Source organism: Puntigrus tetrazona, chromosome 22 (assembly GCF_018831695.1).
Source record: "Puntigrus tetrazona isolate hp1 chromosome 22, ASM1883169v1, whole genome shotgun sequence".
Lineage (NCBI taxonomy): Eukaryota > Metazoa > Chordata > Actinopteri > Cypriniformes > Cyprinidae > Puntigrus > Puntigrus tetrazona.
In genome coordinates this window covers 5,839,668-5,862,071 of record NC_056720.1, presented here as the reverse complement: position 1 = coordinate 5,862,071, position 22,404 = coordinate 5,839,668, and the positions used below count along the sequence as shown (strand labels likewise).

Here is a 22,404-nt window from a genome sequence, read left to right as displayed (position 1 = left end):
TATATATATATATATATATATATATATATATATATATATATATATATATATATATATATATATATATATATATATATATATATATATATATATATATATATATATATATATATATATATATATATATATATATATATGTGTATATATATATATATATATATATATATATATATATATATATATATATATATATATATATATATATATATATATATATATATATATATGTATGTATATGTATATATATATATATATATATATATATATATATATATATATATATATATATATATATATATATATATATATATAACCCAAAGAAAAATGATGTCTCCACAGCAATAATATTCCTGTTTGAATGTAGCGGCACCTAATGGCGAAAACTAATATTGCATTAACGCGAAAAGCACAAATTAATATAAGCAGATATAATTATACAAATGCAAATATTGCAGTCACATAAATATATCTGCATTTTTAGCGAATGCTGTTGGCTCTTTCAAATAGCAAGTTGTTAAAAGTTGTTAAAAATGTGATTCGTCGTTCAGAATCATAATTTATGCCAATAGCACCTTCACTTAAATATTTCTTCACTTAAACATCATATTACTTTACTTAGACTTTTTTAGGTTTACAATTCATCATTTAATTAGTTGCTTCAGTTTTATTTTTTCTTTCGGTTTTTGCTGTGAATAAAAACTACATATCCCTGAAGTCAACGGTCAGGATGTTCTCCAGAGCGCTTCCGGTTCATCTCAAGGGCACACTTATCACATGTACCGAAGCGACACTGACTTTAGTCCAGTGTGTCACTGTAATTAGGTCTATTGTTGTGTAAAATGGACAGTTTCGGGTCAGATTTCTCTTCGGGCTCCTCGTCTGGTAAAATGGACACAGGAACTATAATGGAGCAGGTCAAAGTTCAGATTGCTGTGGCAAACGCGCAAGAGCTGCTGCAGGTAAGACTTAACCTCTTAGGAAGCTAAATGCTGTTTTTGTAAGTATAAAAAAATGTGTTACATAATTTTATCATTGTATATTGGTAAATAAATCGATTAATAGAAATGCACCGTGGTAAAAGCATGGTATAATTTGGAGTAGCACGCAGATGTCATGGTGGTTATCGGTTACTATCATGGTACTTCTGAAGTACTGTTGAATAGAAACAGCATGGTTTATGAATGTGGTACGCTTCCAAAAAGTACTGTGTTTGTGTCGGTACAAAAAGTACAGTACCATAGTATGGTGTTCTTTCAAAAACCTTAAAATACTATATATTTATATAGAATACCATAACATTACAACGTAATGCTATCACTATACTGTGATGTAAATAATGATTTTGTTGTAAACAAAACTAATTTGAAGTCATTATACCAGAAAACAATCGTGTTTGTACTTTGATTTTTCACATTTGAACAATTAAGTCATGAATTGCAAATACGCTTCACAAATAGTTACAAAGTACACTTTTTTAAAAATGATTATTATTTTAACTGTATGATATTGCATTGCATTATTACTTCAAGGTATAACAAGTACCAAAAGGTAACGCGGTACTACCAGACTAGATTTACACCTAATAGAATTTGTCCCGCGTTGCAGAGGATGACTGATAAATGCTTCAAGAAGTGCATTGGCAAGCCAGGAAGCACATTGGACAACTCCGAACAGGTGGGAGTGATACTTCCTATGCCGTTACCCCTGTTTGTTTGACGAAATAACACCTAAACCCATCCTATCCCCTTTTGTTTTTTCCTAGAAATGCATTGCCATGTGCATGGACCGATATATGGACGCGTGGAACACGGTCTCCCGCGCGTATAACTCCAGATTACAGAGGGAAAGGGCACGTATTTGAGGTGCAGATGGCAGTCGGCACTACCTCAGTCCTCAGGTAGAGGTGTCTGGTCTCCGAATACACAACGGGTGTATAGACTTGGCTCTCTTACCACACAACAGCTGATGGCTACAGAAGGAACCAGGTGGTTGGATTTAGACTCTACATGGACATTTTTCATTACGTTTTTTGTGTTAAAATGACTATATAAGACATAAAAAAGCTCTTTAATAATCGACACGTTCGGATTAAGGCATTGATAATTGTAGTAGCGCTTATGCTTAAAACGATAGCTGGAATTGGGATGACAAAAGAACGGGTTTGGATTTAGCTCCACTTTCCCGTTCGGAGGTTTCACTTTGTTTTAAAAACAATGCAAAATACAGATTTCTCCCCTTTTGCCGTTACCCATTTATCAAGCAGCTAATCAGAATTCAGCGTACCACCTGTCTGTCTTTTGTTATTGGGTGGATGTTGCTCCATTCCCCGAGGGAAGGGCTCACTTTACCGACTCTGTTCCACAAACCTAGTTGCTCTCCCAGAGGGGGAGAATTCAGGGGCGCCTTTGTTGCAGTAATTGTCGCTTCTTCACCAGGAGCAGCCAAACAGTCCTTCTTACTTAACTCTGAAGAACAAACTGCAATTGTCAACCCCGGAGTGTCGTTTGTCTCATTGTCTCATGAGTACAGTAGTAGGGCTGTTTAGCCGCGAGCCTTTGTAGTTCAATTTGTGTACACACGTCAAAATTTCCCATTTCCTTTGCTTCGTTGAGTCTGTGAAAGATTTGGACAGAGAAACTCCACCAAAGCATGTCCAGACAGATGCTGTGTAATTGTCACCAAGCTGTTTTTATGAAATGCAAATAAATACCATATAATTAGTCCATTTTTTATTGATGTTTATTGTTTCATTGGTTAACAGATGTAGCACCGTTTGTGCAAATTAGGCCCGAAACACACTAACAAAGCAAATGAACGTACGTGTTGCATTCCTTGCCACCGGGGGCACTATAGCACGCATTTTTAACTGTCTTCTGATATAGCCTGGTCAAGTCATGGTGGAGCAACAGTTTAGGTCCTGTCCCAAATGCCGTTCAAAACCCTTTGCGGTCTGTACTTTTTCGTGACGACACTTTGTCGTTTGGGTAGAGGTGTCGCCAGTAGCATGCAGTGCCATCTGCTGTTAGTAGCTAAGCTCGAAATCAGTTCCAGAGAAAATTGCAACGCGCTTGAAAACTCGCAGAAACTTCTTAAGACGTGCACACGCTGTGGCTATTGTAAGTCTTTAAGAGTGTTCCATCTGGGACAGGGCCTTGAAGGGTTAGTTCATCCCAAAATACTGTCATTAACTACTCGTTCCAAACTCGTAAGATCTTTGTTCATCTTTGGAACATAAAGATATTTTAGCTGAAATCGGAGAACCGTCTGACCCTCCATAGATAGCAACACAACTAAAATGGTCTGTAGTCCAGAAATGTCGTAAAAACATCAAAACATGTACTCAACGATTCTTCTCTCTTTACGTCTTCCTCCATTTTAGAGAATATCACAACGCATACACGCGCTTTCCCCCTAAACGTAAGCAACGCTGATTACATCAAATGCGTTCTTAAGGACTCTTCAAAATTGTGGAAGTCGTAAATCAAGGGAGAAGAATGCCTGAGTTTTTTTGTTTTTTGCGGAATTTTTTTTTCTCTTATTCGAAACTGAAGGTGTGGTGTTGTCTATGGAGGGTCAGATTTCATCCAAAATATCTTATAGAATTTGTGTTCTGAAGATGAACGAAGGTCTTACTGGTTTGGAATGACATGAGGGGGAATTATTAATGTCGAACGAACCCATTAATGGCATAAACTATGGTATCGAAGTTCCCATTGTAATATACAATGTTTCATTTAATCCTTTCTGCATCAACCAAGTACAATCAAATTGCCTCCATTTTGTGTTCCAGTAATATAAATGGTGATTTTTGTCATAGAATCTGTATCCTAACTAATTAGGAGCATCTCCATTGATAATTCCTTCAGAATCATTAGAACGTCTGCAGATTTAGTGGAGGCTTTATGGTTTAATGCCTCACTGGATATAGCACATCAAGGGCTACTGCTTCATACACCAGATTGCATTGGTAATAAATACCAAAAATAAATATTTTAACAGTACAGTATGAACCAGTTGGTAAAGTTGTCCATCAGAGTTTCATGCATTCGTTTCAGTTGAGAGATACGACTGCACGTCATTTGTAAGAAACGTGGAGGATATTTTTAAAAAGGGAGGTATGTAGATATCCATTCTCTGACAGCCGTGACCTGCATGTAAACTCCTGGGAAGCCAAGTCGACCACAGCCGTGACCCCAGCTAGTCACCCCAGCCAGAAACCACCGGCCCTGGGGTTCACGGCACACCAGAGGACCCCCTGAGTCTCCCTGCAGACAAAGACAAGACCACTGCCTTCATTGGTGTTTTTATGGAAAGTATGACATTTACAAAAGTCTGTTGGAAGCTCAAGGATATGGTTGAGTTACATTAGGCTGGGTTACGTAATCAGCTTAAGAGGCATGGTGGATGTTTTAAGTGGAAAAAAAGACTTTTAGAGCATTAAGTATCATTGGGTAAGTGCAGCAGTGCTTCAGAAAAAGTGATTCGGATTTCTCTTACAAGGCGAAGAGTATGCGGCATCACTATTTTGAGTAGTAGAATTCAGAACTCTTTAAAATTGAAAAAACTAATTCTTGACTGGAAACTCACCAGACATGTGTCCTTTTCTCCTTCCATGGAGCCAGCACACATCATGTTGTTGGTGAGCTCAGCACCGTAAGCTTGCTGGCAGTCCAGCTGATCAATGACATTAACTTGTGCTTTCTGCAGCAAATTGGTTATCATACCTACGTAGAATAAACAGACCATATATCAGAACGCACCTTATCGAACAAAAGCAGTCGCAACCATGTCCATATCTATTTGGGAAAAAAAAATAAAGTAGGTGAAAAATAGTCAAGCTTATGTTCTTTTCACACATTTGAATCCCACAATACCCATGATGGATACCCGAATAGTCTACTTATAGCATATAGCAGGGTTCTTGAGAGCCACTGTTCTGTAGACTTCAGATCAAACAAACCTGAACCAACTAGTTAAGATCCAAGTCAGGGGTCACCAAGTTTGGTCCTGGAGGGCATACTTAAAACTTCCAGGCAGATGTTTTGAGGCAAGTTAGAGTAGAACCTCCAGGATCAAGTTTGATGACCGCTAATCTAAGTGTTACTAGAAAGGTAAAGGCAGATGAGTTTTATTGAGGTTGCAAAAGAACTCTTCAGGACAGATGTTAGCCACCTCTATGCCAGCATTTGATGATTAGATTGTTTACATCCATTACAAAATGTATGACTGCTAAGGTGAATCAAATTCGAAATTTCCCTTCCAGATGTAAAATGTGTGGTTAATTGCTGCTGACTCAAGTTGTGAAAACAGCTTAAGAATTACCCATGCATTAAGGTCAATTGAAACTAGGTCCACACTAAAACACGTTTGATGAAAATGATATAAAACTGCTGATGTAAGGTTTTCTTTTGGTCACCTAGACCAAACCCAAACTCACCGTCCTCCCTCACGGCACCCCATCCAATGATGTAGCATTCCATATTTTTGATGAAGCTATGCCAGGGAGAAGGCAAACACACAGTCTGGATGGTGTAGGACTTGGGGGCTGGAATGGAGAGTTCCAGCAGGGCCACATCGAAGTCCATGGTGCTACCATTGAAAGCAGGATGAGGGATGACCCTTTGTACTGGAATCACCAGAGCACCCACTCCAGACCAAAGGACAGAGCCAAGACTTACCGTCCAGCTGGCAGGGTTCTGGTCACTATTAATGAAAACACAAAATAAACACTAAAGGCCCATTCACATCAAGCATGATTACTATAAAGATAATGATAAATATTTTCATCCACACCAGTTAACAATATTCTGCTTGGCTGTCAATGCTTATATTGTTCATTGTTTATATAGTTTATATAGCGGTGTGGACTCTTGCTATTCTTTAACATGAAGAATTTTTAAAACTGTATCTTTATCAATATTGTGCTTGGTGTGAACAGGCCTTAAATCTTCCCTGTTCAACCCTGTCCAGTAGAGCATGTTGGGTACCCTCTGAAGCAGTGAGCTGCAGTCAGGAGCCATTTGCAGTGGATGAGTGTAGCTCCACAGCGGTGAGTGCGTTGGTATTGCAAACTGCCTATCCATGGCCATTCACCACGAAGGGCAGTGACACCACCAATAATCCTCTCCTGGCCCATAGCTGGACGATTCCCACAGTCTACGAAGTAATTATGTGACACTTTTATCTTGCTCTTCATGCTAGTTCAGTGTATTTTAGTAAGGGTAGATTACAATATTTACCTTTACACAAGGGGTTCTCAACTCTGGCCCTCGTTGTCCATTTTTTCAGAGTTTAGCTCCAACCTTGATCAAGCTCACCTGCCAGTAAACTTCATAATTAATATTATGAAGAAGACCTTGGTTAATTTGATCAGGTGTGGATGATTAAGGTTGGCACTAAACTATGTATTGGACCTCAAGGGCCATAGCTGAGAACCCATTGTTTTAAACCTATTAAATTAAGGCTGTGAGGGATGGATGTATAATCTGTTGGGTTGTGCAGTTGTGCAATTTGGTGTTAATTAGGCAACACAATGTTGAAAATATGCTATTCTGAAAAAAAAAGTTAATAAAATTGGCAACAGTACAACCTTTTGTATGGACTATATATCTACCCTTCTTTCCTTTATGTAAAGCTATTTATGGCACCTTACCTGGCTAGTTAAAATTACATTAACGTTAGTGCAAACAAGAGCAATTATTGTACAGCAGGGGTGCCCAATCCTCGGATCAACTCTGGTGCCTGCCTGCAAAGTTCAGTTTGAACCCTGCTCCGTCACGCCTTTTTGTAATTATTAAGTGTTTCTGTTCAGGTGTGTTTCTTTAGGTTTGGAGCTAAACTTTCCAGTAAGGTAGATGGATCCTAGAGACTAAGAATATGGATAGAGATTATTTACCACAGTTTTTCTCGTCAGCCTCATTGGGGCAGTCAATGACTCTGTCACACTCTGGGTTTGTCTTGCTGATGCACATGTTTCCACCACAGTTATAATTTCCACTGCAGTTCCCAGGAGATGAGTAATAATCATTACTGACTTGTTCAGAGGATGGGCTCATAACTTGGGCAATGTGAACTGTAGTGTTTGTGACACTAGGTACAGTGGAGGCGACTGGGATTGTTGGTGCAGTGTTGGTGTAGCTCAGAATCCAGTTGCGGAGCTTGGTAACGCGGGAATAGACTCCAGGCTTGTTTATCTGCGCGCATCCCACTCCCCAGCTCACCACGCCAGCTAAGAAAAAGCGTCCAGGTGACGTCTCGCATACAAGAGGGCCTCCAGAATCTCCCTGAAGGACAAAACACATTTTAAGAAGTTTAAAACTGTTTTTAATCAAGCATTCTTACTAGCACCCTTACCTGACAAGAGTCCACCTTTCCTTGAAGAAATCCAGCACACATCATATTTTGAGTAAGTGCACCTCTGTATACAGTTGACTTGTTGCAAACTTTTGAGTCAATGATCTTTACAATTGCCTTCTGTAATGTTGAAGGCACCTCATCTGCTCGGGACAAAGAGATGTAGTCTTAAAAGTAGTCACAGGCAGCCGGTCTTCACAGAATCTTATTAAGACTAATAACTTAGTCAAGAAAAAAGTGACCAAGTGCATCTGATTTAAACTCAACAAATTCAAGCTAAAGTATAATCAGATGCTTTCCGCAAAATCCCACATACTCACTTGTGTACTGATTAAGAGCTCCCCAGCCAGAGACGATGCAGTTTTGCCCAGGACTGAAAATATGAGAGGATGATGGGATACAGACTGGCTGAACATAAGAGCTGAACGTCAGCGGTGTTTCCAACTCCAGCACGGTCACATCGCTGTCAGTGGTCATTGGATCGTATCTTGGAGACACGACCAGGGACTTGATGTTTATTATAGTGGCGTCACCCTCTTCCCCACTGACTAGATTGGCTCCCACAAGAGCCGTCCAATCTTTCGGGTTGTTTTCTCTTTGGCATATAAGAAGTCATATTTAGATATACTGTACATTGGTGTCTAGTGAGGGGCTGATGAAGAGTCTACAAGAATGATTCCTCACATTTCAAAACAGTGGGCGGCGCTGACGAGCCAGTGATTGTTGACGATGGAAGCTCCGCAGGTATGGCGGCCACGTAGTCGCAGACTGACCTGCCAGGGTACCTCCCCGTGACGGGTGTTTTCACCACCCACAATACGGTTAGCCATGGCTGGACGGGTTCCACAGGCTGCAAGAGAAACAGTGGTCAACAATTAAAGAACTAGCCACTACATTTCTAATGTGTTTCTGGTGCCTTTAGCATGCATTTCCAAGGGTATTCTAGGATATTTCTTGGCTGTTCAGGTGGGTTTACAGGTGGTTTCTGGTCTCTGTGGAAGTGTTGTCTCTAGATATTGATTGTGTACATCTTATATTTAAGTTTTTTTTGCCAGTGTTTCTGTTGATTGGGTAGAAATCCATAGAAGACTAATAGCGCACATTCTTTCATCATGCTGCACAATTTGACATATCATTAAAATGTGTACCAATATTACATATGTTTAATTGGGATTTGTGGTTTGTTCAAATCACTAACCTCAGTGATATTTGCCTGAACACGCACAACTACAAATACATGTTCCACTCCTTTTAACTATTTTGATACTAACGTCATCAATTAAGTCCTTCACTTAAAGCAAAAATAAAATTGTTCTTAAACTTACAAAAAGGGAACTAAGTAGCAAGATGGTGACACTTACAGCAAGAGGCTTCATCTGAACCATCAACACAGTCGTTTATAGAGTCACATTCTGGATTTATTTTTGTGATGCACTCGCCATTGTCACAAGTGAATGTGTTCTCGGGACATTTACCTATCATAAAGAATAAAAAAATCTGAGCACTGAGTTTACAATAAACAAATCTTCGAATACGACCAATAATATATTATCTTACTTATGTCATTCCCAATTTCATAGAACGACTTTCCACTTGCTCCTGGAATTATAAAATAGATGAAAATAACATTATTATTGAGATAGTGAGATAAGATTGAAATGTAATTTTTTTACTTGTTTTTAAGAGCAAAAAAGGAAACTTGCACACCGAGAAGGACGATGCTAGAGATCTGGCCATAATTTGGGATAACAATGGGTTTTCCATTCAACATGGCCTTAAATCCAGAGCGGAGGAGGTCTTGAACAAATCTCTCCGTATACCCCTGGATTTGAGAGACCCGGAAGACCAAACGTAGCGTGGTCAAAACATTTGTGTTGGCATTCCTGAAAGACATCACAGACTCAAATACAAATACCATAATTTCCCACCGTGTCAAAGGAACAGGCCTCAGGCCGTCAAAGCTGTTTCTTCATCGGAACAGATTTGAGGAAATGTAGCACTATTTCACTTGCTCGCCAATAGATCATCTGTAGTGAATGGGTGCCACCAGAGTCCAAACAGCTGATAAAGACATCACAATAATCTAGAAGTAATCCACACTACTCCAACCCATCAGTTTATAAGAAACGAATCCATCGTTCAAGCATTTTAACTTTAATTCATCGCTCGGGATGAAATAACAGTACCTAATCCACAATAATGCTTTTTCCAGTGAAAGTGTGATGGCAGATTATTGTGATGCCTTTATCAGCTGTTTGGACTCTCATTCTAACGGCACCCATTTACATCTTCACTTCATCTACATCTTGGACATCTAAGTACAGTTTCAAGTACAAATTTTCTGTTAAAACATGGCACGTAAGGACGGTACTTACCCGTATGCAATTATCTGGCATTCAGTAAAGTGACTTGCTGCTGCAGAGGCGCTAAAGATATTCATGATCTATAAAACCGTGAAGACACCAAAACTCTCTCACATCTGCATTGAATTGTTTTGAACAAAACTAATAGACTGTGCGCATTAACATTCATATCTATTGGTCGTACCTTTGCTTTCAGAGTCGCGGTCAGAACTACATAGAATCCCGATGTTTTATCTCGCAGATCTGCATCATAATTGAGACCTTCCAGTTCCACGGTCTCCATGAAATAATGTTCCTCCTGTATTAAGTAAGCTAAACGGGGAAAACCGGATCGGTTCAAGTTTCCATCGGTATCATAATATTTTGATACTTTGCACAAATGACTAAGAATAAAATGAATTGAGTTCACCTGTCATAAATCCCACAGCCGCCCCGATAATGAGAAGAATCAGTACGGCAGCTAAAGTCATACATTTGCAAGTGGAGAGGTACGCTGGCCGTGGATCACCCTCGGGCCACTTATTCAAGTCTTTCTTCTCCATTTCAGTCTATACAAAGACCTGCAACACAACCTGGACATCCAAACTGTAAAACACGAGAACACACGGAGGTAAGAAATACAGACAGATGACAGGGTAAAAACAGGACTGTGTTTTTGAGAGCTCAAAAGCAAATGTGAGTCCTTCGGGTGCCGACATTGAAAATCATCTCGTGGGACGCCAAAGTATTATTTCACCAGCCATAGAAAGAGACAATGCTAGGAGTGGTTCAGAGAAACCAAAACAAACCTCTTTCGAGTCAGAAATGTTATAAAACAGAAATACGAAGCTTGCTGCTCCTGAATATATCGATATAGTTACTTTTCACTTCAGGGTCGTGAATGCCTCAACAACTATCTCATTACATGCATTGATGTCAAATAGATGATAAATGCTGATTAAAACTATTATTTGCATGCTTGCCGACAACAATGCAGCAGTATCAAATAAAAAGGCGAGTTTTGGCATACAGCTTGAGCAAGCGATACAATATACTTCAATTAATCTAGAATACAATCAAATATTTGAAAAGAAAAATATTATATATAAAGATTAAGTACTTATTATTTCAGATCACAACAAATACAAAAAAATGCATGATAAAAATTGTATGAATGTACAATTATTCCCTATATATGCCATTTAAAAATTTATGAGCATGCATAACGATAGAAAAATGAAATAGATCAATCACATAATGCATTAATAGTTTCGTTTGGAAAATGATCAAAATATATTTTACCTGACTTTACAGTTGGAGGACTTTTCTGAGGAACTCGATACAAGTAATAGGTGTGTTTATAACTTCTGGCACAGTTCACGCACTAATAATTAATTAAGTGGTGTTGAATAGATTGTTGCTCACCGTTTCAGACAGCATCTGGTCTCTGAGGCACCCGATCTTTATGTTGACGTCCGAGTAAACCTCACGATACGTTTGGAGACTATATAGAATGCGGCACTGTTATGCGGTAGGCTTGCCGGTGGGCGGGGCTTCGAACAGGTGAGGGCGGGATCTCGTGTTTGATTGGTCGGTGATGAGTCGTCGGGATAAAACTGTTGTTTTTGTACAAGATCCACAAATATTTCTCACAACGTTACTTTAAGACTTCTAAAGGATTTAGAGGAATAACAGTTGCTGTTTTAAGGTGGAGTTAAATGGGGGTTAAAAATGCAACACAAAACCAGAAGCTATCTATCTATCTATCTATCTATCTATCTATCTATCTATCTATCTATCTATCTATCTATCTATCTATCAATCAAATGCTTCATGTCATTTTCTCTTCTCTTTATCAATATATAATAAAACAAGCTATATATATATATATATATATATATATATATATATATATATATATATATATATATATATATATATATATATATATATTTGTGTATAACTTAGCACACGTTGATGTTTTCCTATGTCTATAGAGTGTAGCCTATTTTAGCTAATAAATCTTTTTGCCAAATGTTATTTTTATTTATAGATTCATTTTTATTATGCATTTTTAAAATGTAAAACAAAACCGGAAGCTTATTCTTCAATTTTAGCTTCTATTTATCTATCTATCATCAAATGATTCATGTAATTTTCTCTTCTCTGTTTATGTCCTTATTTGTATCTTTTATATTACTTGTTATAATTTCTTTATAATAATAATATCTTTTAATTCGTAAAATGTATTGCTAAAAACCTACTTCTGATACATCTATTGTTGTTTATGTTTATTCTTATAGCTTATATATTTTTATTTCCTTTTTAGCAGTTTCTTTTATATATATATATATATATATATATATATATATATATATATATATATATATATACACACAGTATATATATCTTATTTTAACATACATTGATGTTTTCCCATATTTCTAAAATGTAGCCTATTTTAGCTCATCTTTTTGTCAAATGTTATTTATTATTTATATATCCATTTTTATTATTACTTTTTTTCCCTTCAAACCTCACTATTCCCCTTTTTTTACCTCATAGATTTAATCTACTGTGCAAAATAAAACGCGTGAAATGCAACTTGCCGCGCTCCTCAGACTTCTACTGACCTGGAATAGTATTAAGAGTTGGCGTGGCTTCAGACAGCAGCTCCTCTTACAGACCCCTCTAAAGTTAACCATCAGTTAACAGCCCCTGAACCACTATAACCGTGTTACCCAATAAAGCCCAGACTTGGGTGCCAGTGTGCACTGATTAAATCTGGAAAGTCCTGCTGTTCAAAAGAGCACCAGCGAGGCAAGACACACTGAGCCTTTCATTCATAACCGCTAGAAAACTGCCATCGCGAACGGAGGGACCAACAAATCTCGATTACCACACACGTATTGCATTAAATATCAGAGTGGAAACTATCCTGGATCCCACTAGTATACTGATGCACACGCCGTTTCCCGCCTAAAGTCAATCCTGAGAGTTTACAAGCAGGGCTTTGTGGCTGTGCTAAGAAGCATGAATGGCTAATCTCAATCTGATATCCATCAAAAAAAAAAGCTCTCTTCTTGGTGGAAAAACCCTCGTTTCAAGCTTTTAGCGAAGGTTATAGACAGACATGATCGAGTGCATGCGAGAGCAGGTCTGATTCATTTTAAAGAAACCGTTTGCTCAAAAAAGAAAATGTTCGCATGCTCAGTCCATCCCGAGATGCAGGTGGGCTTGCTTCTTCGTTAGATCCGGAGTCAACTCGCCAACGGATCCTCTGCGGTGAATGGGTGCCGTCAGAAACAGCTGGAAAAAAAGCATCACGATAACCCGACTCTTGTCGATGAGTTAATATCTTGCGAAGCGAAAAGCTGCACGTTTGTAAGAAACAAGTCTATCATCAAAAACAAGTTCGCTATGCATAATATTGCTTTCTCCAATGAAAAAAAGTATTGAGATAAATGAGATTTTAGAACAAAAACAATTCTAAACAAATAGGTTTGGAGGTTTTGATTTGAAAAGACAACAGCAGATTACTTTTCTCACTAGAAAGGTGGATTACAGTTAAAACACCTTAATGATGGACTTGTTTTTGAGAAACACTTGGTTTGTCGTCTTTCAAGACGTTAAGCATGATAACGATATCATTTGTAAAAATCCACACCACAAACGTAATGATAAACGCAGAGTGAAACAACATTGTTGGAATCGTTTTGGTGACGGCACCCGTTCACACAGCGCACGCGTGCTTTTGACAAAAGTAAGAAAATCATTCTCCCAAACGGGGAAGGGTCCAAAACGGAGCGTTTAATCCTACGAATTAGGTTTGCGAGTGTAAAACAGAGGGGACAACACCACAAAGGCAAACAAAAATGTTTTCCCAAGGCGTCACGGAACCGAAGACCTGCAAAATACAGTTTCCATTGCAAAGACGTTGACTGCGAGCTTGCCAAAAGTTCAACCGCGCGTGTGTGTGTGTGTGTGTGTGTGTGTGTGTGTGTGCAAGCGTAATCCCGCGGGATCCGCCCTTCGAGGTGCAGGCATAATCGTTGTTTTTGCTCGATTTAGAAAAACGTGTCCATCCCGGGTGTTTTATTAACGTCCGAACGAATAAAACAACACTGAAAGAACTCGGGCAGCATCACGCACTCATTTTTTTTTTCATGAACAGAAAACATGCCTTATAATTCAAACCGTAATAAGCACGGAAAACCCAACCAAACACATTTATCCTGAGTCTAAATACAAAATGTATTTTTTCATTATTTCAGAGCGAACGAAAACCATCTATTTTCTTCACAGGACATCTACACAATGCAAGAAAGAAAAAAAAAAAAAAAGCAGACGAATATTATCCGTCTTGCTGTTGAATGAAAGGGTTGGGAATGGCCTCCATCCCGTCCTGTGGACAGATCAGTACGACGGACGTCCCTCGACATACGACCAAACCGAGCTGCCTGGTGTCTTCAGTCAGTTTATACTGATCATCAGGATCTGCGTTAAAAGGACGCAACCAGAAATCACGCTCGGCCATATAAAAGATGAGTAATAAAATTACATTTTATAAAACATTTGATTATAATAAACGCATAAATGATGAAAATGTTATCATATTTAATGAAATAATTTTCACAAATAAATTTTATCATCAGATTTTACCTCGCATGTATTCAATGGTGCCATCCAACACGAGATTCAACAGCGGGTCGAAACCTTTTAAGACCCCGCTTGCTGAAAACAGAAAGCAATGAATGTTAAATTCAACATTACTTAATTAATCAGACTACAAAGTATTAATTTAATCTGCTAATGTATCTCGTGGAGTAACTGTCTCACCTTCACGTCCGCCTTGGAACTTCACTCTTATATGTTTGTCGATATATTTCGACAAATCAAAAATGCTCTCCTTCTTTTTCTTCTCTTTATCCTGAAAATCAGTACCACGGGTTATACATTATACCGCAGGCCTGTATAACACGCATCAGACAATGTAGCTTAGCGCAATAATACACAACATCGCATTTGCTATAACCAGCTGGCTCTAGTGTGTGAAATTAAACCTTAAGAGCACACGAGACGTGTCTGTGTTTGTATGTGTTCGTTTGCAAACGCCAAGCTTTTATACAAGCGTTTTATAATAAAGTGAACGGTGAGGAAACGTTCGCTCTACTCACCGCCATGTTCAAAACTCCTGCACGCCCCGCCCACTCCGCGTAGACGTTTGACGCTTGCCTCTCGACCAATCACAACGCGCGCCGGTGAACCCTAACAGAAAATATTTTTAATTTTATCTCGCTTAAAAAAACACAGGTTGAGATTAAACGCAACCCGGAGGTTTTGGATTTGTTTTCTAGTGGCGTTAAAACGTAAACGTGCTGAAAAAAAGCTCATGGGTGTGATTGGGTTGAGGCGCTCGTCACATCCGGTGAGAAACGGACAAACGCGGGAGCGAAGCGCGAAAAAACAAACCAGCAAATGATTCTTCCTCCAGCGTTCAAAAAAACACGAATAAACGGCTATTTTCTTATGATTGATATCGATTTGGGGGTTATTATATGAACTCGAAATGACGGAATTACTTTTTAACAAGAGGTTACAGGTCTTCGTGAAGAATAAAGATACCGATGAGAGGTAAAAACCGATTGTATGGGTCTGCGTTTTAAACGTAAATACGACCTAAATGTGTGTTTCGGGTTTGTTAATTCGTTAAATGTCCTAACATTTTTGTTTTTAGAGGCTCCTAAGCTCAAAATGATTATTTATTATGCTTTTTTTAAATCCCAGACGTTCAGTCATTCGTATAAGCATTGAACTGCAGTCTTCATCAAATCCTGTTCATAGAAAGGTGAGAAATTATCATTTAAACTGCACTGTTTATGTATTTAAATCACTTTTTGTGGTATTTAGACTTTAATTTTTTGGTTTTATCCACAGGATTTGGTTGTACGGTTGACGGATGATACTGATCTTTATTTTTTATACAACCTTGTCATATCAGAAGATGATTTTCAGAGGTATTGTGGTCCTTTTTTGTATAATATTGGTCTGTATTTATTTAAATAATTGACTTTGGTGTGCAGTTGTCAATGTATTGTCCTGTATTTGCTTTCCTTCTCAGTTTAAAGGTACAACAAGGGCTTTTAATAGACTTCACATCATTCCCGCAAAAATTTATCGACTTGCTCGAGCAGTGCATCTCCGAACAGGACAAAGAAAACCCACGGTGAGAGGTCATCTGGATATTTTCGCATTGATATCTCCTGCTATTGCGCATTGGTCGTGCGACGCCTTTCTGGTTGTGTTCAGGTTTCTCTTGCAGCTCACGTCTGCTTCATCGGCGTTTGATCACAGTCCTTCGAACCTTAACATCGTGGAGACGAACGCTTTTAAGCACCTCACACATCTCTCTCTGAAACTGCTGCCGGGATCTGATACGGATATTAAGAAGTATCTGGCCATCTGTCTGTCCAGCGTTAAGGTGAGACCCGTCACGGACGTGGACTGCGAAGAGAATGTGTGTAATTGTGCTTATTTCTAATAAGTGAGTCTTGAATACTTCTTTTGTATTTTTACAGGAGGAAAAGCAGGGGTTGGAACAAAAGCTGAGAAAGACCGAGGAAGATCTGACCAGACAGCTAAATTATGCGCAGCAAGTAAGCCTCATTTAAGATTTCTCTCCAGATGAACTTATTATTGTATACTTTTTTTTTTTTTTTTTAAATTCATTTTATTTTATTCATCCTCCAGACCCTGTCTGAGAAAAGTCGCGAGCTGGACAAACTGCGATCTGAATGGACGTCACAAACGACCTCTCTGTCCAGCAGACACATGCAAGATCTCACAGCTGAGCGAGAAAAAGCTCTCGAGGTAAATCAGCATTCACAGACATGGGCATTGAATTCAGCATCTATCAGTCAATCAATCGTATTTATTGGTTGTATTCATTTTTTTTTATATATATATATATATATATATATATATATATATATATATATATATATATATATATATATATATATATATATATATATATATATATATATATATATATTTTTTTTCTTTTTTGTATTTATCGTGTTCTTCAGTAAAGTTTAGGTTAATCCGTTGTTTTTCTTCTTTTAGATATTTTAATTTATTGAATTCATTTTGTTTCTGTTTTTGAATGTATCTTAAGGGTTTTTTTTTTTTTTTTTTTGTCATTTAGTTTGGTCTCTCTCTCTCATATATATATATATATATATATATATATATATATATATATATATATATATATATATATATATATATATATATATATATATATATAAAAATTTTTTTTTTCATATTTTTAGTTTAGTAATTTTATTCAGTAATTTTTTCGTTCTTGATGTATAATAATCATTTTTTATATACATTTTTTTAAATCTTAGTTTATAAAACTTTATATAAATTTTCAACTATTGTTTTTCATATGTATATATATGTGTGTGTGTGTGTGTATAAAACTTTGTGCTGTCAAACGATTAATCGGTGAATTGCATCGAAAATAAGATTGTTTAAATAATGTATTTAAATACATTTTACATAATTAAAAAAAGAGTATTGTGTAAATATCTGTATATACAAATATACACGCATGCACATACACATTTCAGAAAAATATTTTATTTTAAATACATTTATTTTTAATATAAATAGGCGTAAATGTTCAAAATACATGGTGTCTGTACATGCTTTTATTTATATGGTATAACATATAACAGTCTTGCTGCACTGGTTGTTTTGGTCGTGTTGAACAGACCCAAGCCCGTCTGCAGCAGCAGAACGATCAGCTGCGTCAGGAGCTCGAGTCGTCTCATCACAGAAGCACCCAGCAGCTCCAAACCAAAGTCTCCGAGCTGGAGACGGCCAACAGAGAGCTCACCGACAAGAAATACAAGAGCGACTCCACCATCCGAGACCTCAAAGCCAAGCTGGCCAGCCTGGAAGAGGTGCGAGATTTATTCAGCAGCGCGCGCTCTGAGAATCGCAAGGATCCTGACGTTTTCCCTTGCGTCTGTCCAGGAGTGTCAGCGGTCGAAGCAGCAGGTCCTGTCGCTCAGGAGAGAGAACGGCGCCCTCGATGCCGAATGCCACGAGAAAGAGCGCCTGGTGAACCAGCTGCAGACGCGAGTGGCCGTCTTCGAGCAGGAGATCAAAGATAAAGACCAGCTCGTGCTGCGCACCAAAGAAGTGCTGGAGGCCACGCAGCAGCAGAAGGTGACCGTCATTCACATCTGTATACCAGTACACGCACATACAGTATATGTTTAGTCATTTAATTTGCATTTAAATATATTTTTCTTACATATGTTATACGTGTGTGTGTGTGTGTGTGTGTGTGTGTGTGTGTGTGTGTGTGTGTGTGTGTTTATGTATGGGTCAAAGACATTAAGACGTCCGCTTCAAAATAACTTCCCAAAAGTGATTTTATGTTCATAGAAAGCACATTAAATGTAAATTTAAAATATCTAATTTAAAGGTTTTGGAGAATTAAAAAGTCAAAATTGGGTTGACGTCTGTCTGACGTTGTCGTTCATTGTAATGCAATATTTATTAAAATTCAAACAACAGGCTTATTCTGACTCGCGCATGTTAAAATATATCAAACGATAAGGAAGCATATTAAATTTTACTGCGTTTTAATGAGCACCTAAAAATCGGTAAAACCTAGAATGTAAAGCTTAAATGAAAAGTAATTATTTGGAGTGAAAGCGTGCCGTTTAAAGCAGAATACATCCTTTTTCACGTAACATTTTGTACTTTGCCCAGCGCTAAAAATAAATGTAAATGGATGTCGTTGTATTGATTTTATCTTGCTTCTTCGTGGCTAGAACTCTGTGGAAGGAAATGTTGAAAGCAAGCAGGTTCAGATCGGCAAGCTGGAGGCCACGGTGAAGTCCCTGTCGGAGGAGCTCATCAAGGTTTGCGGCGATTTTTAGACGTAAATTATTTCTATTTTCGAGTGTAGACTAATGCGTACCTTCTCAGGCGAACGGCATCATCAAGAAGCTGCAGGGCGATCTGAAGGCGCTGGTGGGGAAGATCAAGGTGAAGAACAGCGTGACGGTGTCTCAGGAGAAGATCCTGCAGGAGACCACCGAGCGACTGCAGCGGGAGCAGAGAGAGCTGCAGGACGCCCAACAACGGCTCCGGCAGAAAGAGGACGAGGTACCTCATCCACACACACCGTCCTGACTACACACACACACACACACACACACCTTCTGGTTGACAGCATGGTCTTCTGCTTCAGGTAATAAAAGTGAAGGAACAGTTGGACGCTGCGGTTCAGAAACTGGACGAGAGCAGGGAAGTGTTAAAAACCAATGAGAACGGTGAGGACTTTTAAGTTAGTTGATTTGGGTTATTTTTTTTATTTGCCCTTTCGTTTTATTTCCTTTTATTTCTGTGCATTTATTTTTCCGTTTACATGATTTTCTATTTCATATATTTCATTTTTTCTATTTTATTTATATAGTTTACATTTACATAATTAACTCCTTTTAAATATAAAATCATTTAAAATATATATTTATGTATATTTGCATTTCTTATGTTTGTGTGTTATGCTCTGTTTTTTTTTTTTTATTCTTTCTCATTCTATTTATTTCTATTTTCATTATGCGTTCATTTATTTGCTGACCTTTTTGGTTGTTCTAAATATTACTATTATAACTTAGAACAAATAGAAATCTTTATTTTTTTATCTATATTTATAGACTTTACGTAATGTACATAATTTTGATCCTTCTATTGTTTTATTGTCTTTTTTAATTATATTTATTATATTTTACTGCGTTTTTACGCAATGTGCATATATTTGAAGAGTCTATTAGCAAAAAGTTTTTTTAATCATGTTGGTATTTTTTGTTTGTTTGCTATATATATAACACATTACACACACACACACACATATATATATATATATATATATATATATATATATATATATATATACATATATATACATATATATATATATATATATATATATATATATATATATATATATATATATATATATATATATATATATATATATATATATATATATATATATATATATATATATATATATATATATATATATATATATATATAACTCAACTGCATTTTGATTGAGATTATTTGGAATGCCCAAATGAAAAAAATATTTTTGAAAATAAGCTCTTTAAAACACACGCATGCATAAATATGTCCTTTAAATGGATCTATAGACGGTTTGATTGTAATTTGTAATTTGTGTTCTTCAGTTATAACGTGGCTGAACAAGCAGCTGAATGAGAACCAGCTCTCTCGGAAACAGGAAACGTTAGGAGTGTTCGAGACTCCCGCCGCGGCTCTGAGAACAGGAAGTGTTCCTCACAATATGGTAATTAATCGCCGTCTTGCATGACATGTCAGTTTGATTGTTTGCATGTAAGATTAGACTTTTAAAGTGATGTAGGCCATCTTGTCTTCTCTAGCTTGATAGCAAAGGCTTCCCCTCGTCTTTGGGACAGGGCTTCCCCATCACCTCTACGATTAACTCCAAATATCCTCTTCCTCTTTCCTGCGTGAGCTCAGGACCTCGCTCTGTCCTGTCAGCACACAATCAGACGTCTGGACCAAAGGCAGGCCTCGTCTCCTCTCTTCTTTTATGTCATCTTTTTTTCCCTATGTTATTATTAGCTTTTTTCTCTAGTTTGCATGTCTCTGCTCACACTGAACACAATTCTTTTAGTGTTTTTTTTTTTTTCCAAACTTTAGCACCGTTCGTCCACACTGTTTTAATTATTTTGTCCTATTTTATTTTAATTTAAAAAATAATTTCTAATGCTTTAAATTCATAGTGTTTTATTTTCTGCAGTTGCTATAATAACCTTTTTGGCAGTTAACCCTTGTACTACAGAGCTCTGATTTGTGGCAGGAGCAGGAACTTTTTTTTTTTTTTTTTTTTTTGCTGCTCATGTTGATTGACGCCTCTCTGGGGCTGAACGAAGATGTTTAATACATATAGCACCCCAAAAAAAATCTAAAAAAAAATGTATTTATACAAAGATTTTTGTTTTTACATATTAGTATAAGACATTATTTTAACACACTTAAAAAAAAATATATATATATATATATATAACGATAAATAAAATATTCTACATTTTCCAAAAACATTTGCATATGTGTTTTGGTATGTTTTATAAAAATTCAGTTTGTTTGTCACCAGTTTTATGTGAGTAATACATTTGCTAAATAATAAAAAAATATATATATATATATATATATATATATATATATATATATATATATAAAATTGTGAAAAGAACAATTACTTTCCTACTAAATTTATACAAATTAATTTATCATTAAAAAAATAATAATAATAATAATACGTGTGTGTGTATTTGTCTTAATGAGTCAAAACACTGCTGAATTCTTTAAATTTTTTGTAGGTCCAGTTTAACCCCATGAGTGTGAAATCTTCGTCAGCAGATGTTAGTCCCACCGCTCTCTCCCAGCCCGCCCATAAAGAGAAGTAAGTTCCTCTTTCAATCCTTTGATTCTCTGTAAAGAAGCCTTTGGTGAGATCCTATCTCTGGTGTCAACAGCGGAGAACCTGTTGGTCTGGACTCCAAGTACTTTGAGAGAAGAGATGACAGCATTCCTCTCCGTGGCCTTCTACCCAGCATGCATCTCAACAGAGGCAAGCCACGCAAAGATTTCCCCTACTTATTCCTAATTTCTTGACCTTTTTAATAACTACTACGTAATACATCTACCTGCAGAAGTCCCTAAGCCTTTGAACACGGCTGGAGCGAAACCAACGGCGTCCGCGTATTTCCCAGGATGACCACGAGCAGCAGTTTAGACTCTATTCACCACTACGTTGTGAGTAAACCAACGCCACCAATGAGATGGAAATCCATTGTAGATCATATTCACGTTTGTTTAATATGTCTTCCATTTAAAACATTTTATTTTTAAACTCGTTTCTCTACGCGTTTAACATGGAAACCGGTTATTGCCACAGAATAAAAAAAAAACTGCAATTTTACGAAAAAAGGCATCTAGAAAGAATTGCGGTTTTAAATCTTGAGGTCCGAATTGCGGTTGTTTTTATAATATCATCAACTTTTACTTTTTCTGTGACAGGAGTTCTGAGTTATCCTGCGGTTCTGACTTTTAACTTGGAATTCTGTTAAATATAAATCTAAAACATTGAAAGGTAAAAAGTCTTTTGTTAGTTTTTTTTACGTTTCATAGTGGAAGCAACAAAATGGTGGAATATAAACTCAGAATCACAAGGAAAAAAGTAAAAATTATGAGCAGAGACAGTCGTTACCTTTATTTTGCGGCGTAACGGGTTTCCATAGTTGACGACGAGTTTTTTTGAGCGTTAGCATGGAACTAATTTATCAGTAATAATGGTGCTAAGTTTTTGTCCTTTAAGTCTGTCTCCTCGGTTGATCGCGCTGCGCAAAGACCATCTCGAACGAACTTTTGCCAAACTTTTAGAGAGACAGTGTGGTTTGCTGTGTAAAACTGTATATAATTTATTGTGTGTACATTTCTATATTTTTGTATTTATGGTTAACTATAATAAACTTTGTAATCTGTTTTATCGTGGATTGCAGTTTGGCTGCTTGTTCAGCAGTAGCTCAATTTATGACAAACGTAAAAAATAAATTTTTTTCTTTAAGTGTAAAAA

General features: G+C 37.1%; 4 protein-coding genes across 5 annotated transcripts; 2 read left to right on the top strand and 2 right to left on the bottom strand.

The window, feature by feature from the left end:
• The first annotated feature begins 739 nt into the window (after positions 1–739).
• timm13 (translocase of inner mitochondrial membrane 13 homolog (yeast)) lies at positions 740–2,725 on the top strand. The gene is made up of 3 exons (XM_043223026.1): positions 740–959; positions 1,606–1,674; positions 1,763–2,725. The coding sequence occupies exons 1-3, from the start codon at positions 840–842 to the stop codon at positions 1,859–1,861; spliced, it is 288 nt and encodes a 95-aa protein (XP_043078961.1). The 5' UTR covers positions 740–839; the 3' UTR covers positions 1,862–2,725.
• A 122-nt stretch (positions 2,726–2,847) lies between these two features.
• Positions 2,848–10,757, bottom strand: tmprss9 (transmembrane serine protease 9). Of its 2 annotated transcripts, XM_043222591.1 has the most exons (14): positions 10,126–10,757; positions 9,901–10,028; positions 9,729–9,796; positions 9,061–9,236; positions 8,911–8,952; positions 8,715–8,828; positions 8,038–8,203; positions 7,674–7,948; positions 7,354–7,496; positions 6,896–7,283; positions 5,988–6,156; positions 5,438–5,703; positions 4,588–4,724; positions 2,848–4,265 (listed from the first exon to the last, which is right to left on the bottom strand). In XM_043222591.1, exons 1-14 carry the CDS (start codon positions 10,256–10,258, stop codon positions 4,104–4,106), a joined length of 2,367 nt encoding a protein of 788 aa, XP_043078526.1. In that variant the 5' UTR covers positions 10,259–10,757; the 3' UTR covers positions 2,848–4,103. The 2 variants fall into 2 exon arrangements, with proteins under 2 accessions (XP_043078526.1, XP_043078527.1); XM_043222592.1 differs by lacking the exon at positions 10,126–10,757 and having other exon boundaries at positions 9,061–9,175; positions 9,901–10,005.
• A 3,018-nt stretch (positions 10,758–13,775) lies between these two features.
• lsm7 (LSM7 homolog, U6 small nuclear RNA and mRNA degradation associated) lies at positions 13,776–14,941 on the bottom strand. The gene is made up of 4 exons (XM_043223023.1): positions 14,873–14,941; positions 14,535–14,625; positions 14,358–14,429; positions 13,776–14,192 (listed from the first exon to the last, which is right to left on the bottom strand). The coding sequence occupies exons 1-4, from the start codon at positions 14,876–14,878 to the stop codon at positions 14,050–14,052; spliced, it is 312 nt and encodes a 103-aa protein (XP_043078958.1). The 5' UTR covers positions 14,879–14,941; the 3' UTR covers positions 13,776–14,049.
• Positions 14,942–15,141: 200 nt separating this feature from the next.
• Positions 15,142–22,324, top strand: sass6 (SAS-6 centriolar assembly protein). The gene is made up of 17 exons (XM_043222613.1): positions 15,142–15,329; positions 15,483–15,543; positions 15,633–15,712; positions 15,817–15,921; positions 16,005–16,176; positions 16,274–16,351; positions 16,446–16,565; positions 17,477–17,668; positions 17,742–17,936; positions 18,551–18,640; positions 18,708–18,887; positions 18,973–19,054; positions 19,973–20,091; positions 20,186–20,332; positions 21,149–21,231; positions 21,305–21,399; positions 21,482–22,324. Exons 1-17 carry the CDS (start codon positions 15,265–15,267, stop codon positions 21,544–21,546), a joined length of 1,929 nt encoding a protein of 642 aa, XP_043078548.1. The 5' UTR covers positions 15,142–15,264; the 3' UTR covers positions 21,547–22,324.
• Positions 22,325–22,404: the final 80 nt, after the last annotated feature.

Excerpts from the sequence above, each read along its gene's own strand:
- lsm7 (XM_043223023.1), bottom strand. Across the intron at positions 14,430-14,534 it reads GTTCCAAGGCGGACGTGAAG|CAAGCGGGGTCTTAAAAGGT; the intron begins GTGAGACAGTTA and ends TTCTGTTTTCAG. Across the intron at positions 14,193-14,357 it reads CACCATTGAATACATGCGAG|ATCCTGATGATCAGTATAAA; the intron begins GTAAAATCTGAT and ends CTTTTAACGCAG.
- tmprss9 (XM_043222591.1), bottom strand. The coding sequence starts at position 10,258 with ATGGAGAAGAAAGACTTGAATAAGTGGCCCGAGGGTGATCCACGGCCA. Across the intron at positions 8,953-9,060 it reads CTCTAGCATCGTCCTTCTCG|GAGCAAGTGGAAAGTCGTTC; the intron begins GTGTGCAAGTTT and ends TTATAATTCCAG. Across the intron at positions 5,704-5,987 it reads GCAGCTCACTGCTTCAGAGG|TGACCAGAACCCTGCCAGCT; the intron begins GTACCCAACATG and ends TTTCATTAATAG.
- sass6 (XM_043222613.1), top strand. The coding sequence starts at position 15,265 with ATGACGGAATTACTTTTTAACAAGAGGTTACAGGTCTTCGTGAAGAAT. Across the intron at positions 15,330-15,482 it reads AATAAAGATACCGATGAGAG|ACGTTCAGTCATTCGTATAA; the intron begins GTAAAAACCGAT and ends TTTAAATCCCAG. Across the intron at positions 18,641-18,707 it reads TGTCGGAGGAGCTCATCAAG|GCGAACGGCATCATCAAGAA; the intron begins GTTTGCGGCGAT and ends GTACCTTCTCAG.
- timm13 (XM_043223026.1), top strand. The coding sequence starts at position 840 with ATGGACAGTTTCGGGTCAGATTTCTCTTCGGGCTCCTCGTCTGGTAAA. Across the intron at positions 960-1,605 it reads ACGCGCAAGAGCTGCTGCAG|AGGATGACTGATAAATGCTT; the intron begins GTAAGACTTAAC and ends CCCGCGTTGCAG. Across the intron at positions 1,675-1,762 it reads CATTGGACAACTCCGAACAG|AAATGCATTGCCATGTGCAT; the intron begins GTGGGAGTGATA and ends GTTTTTTCCTAG.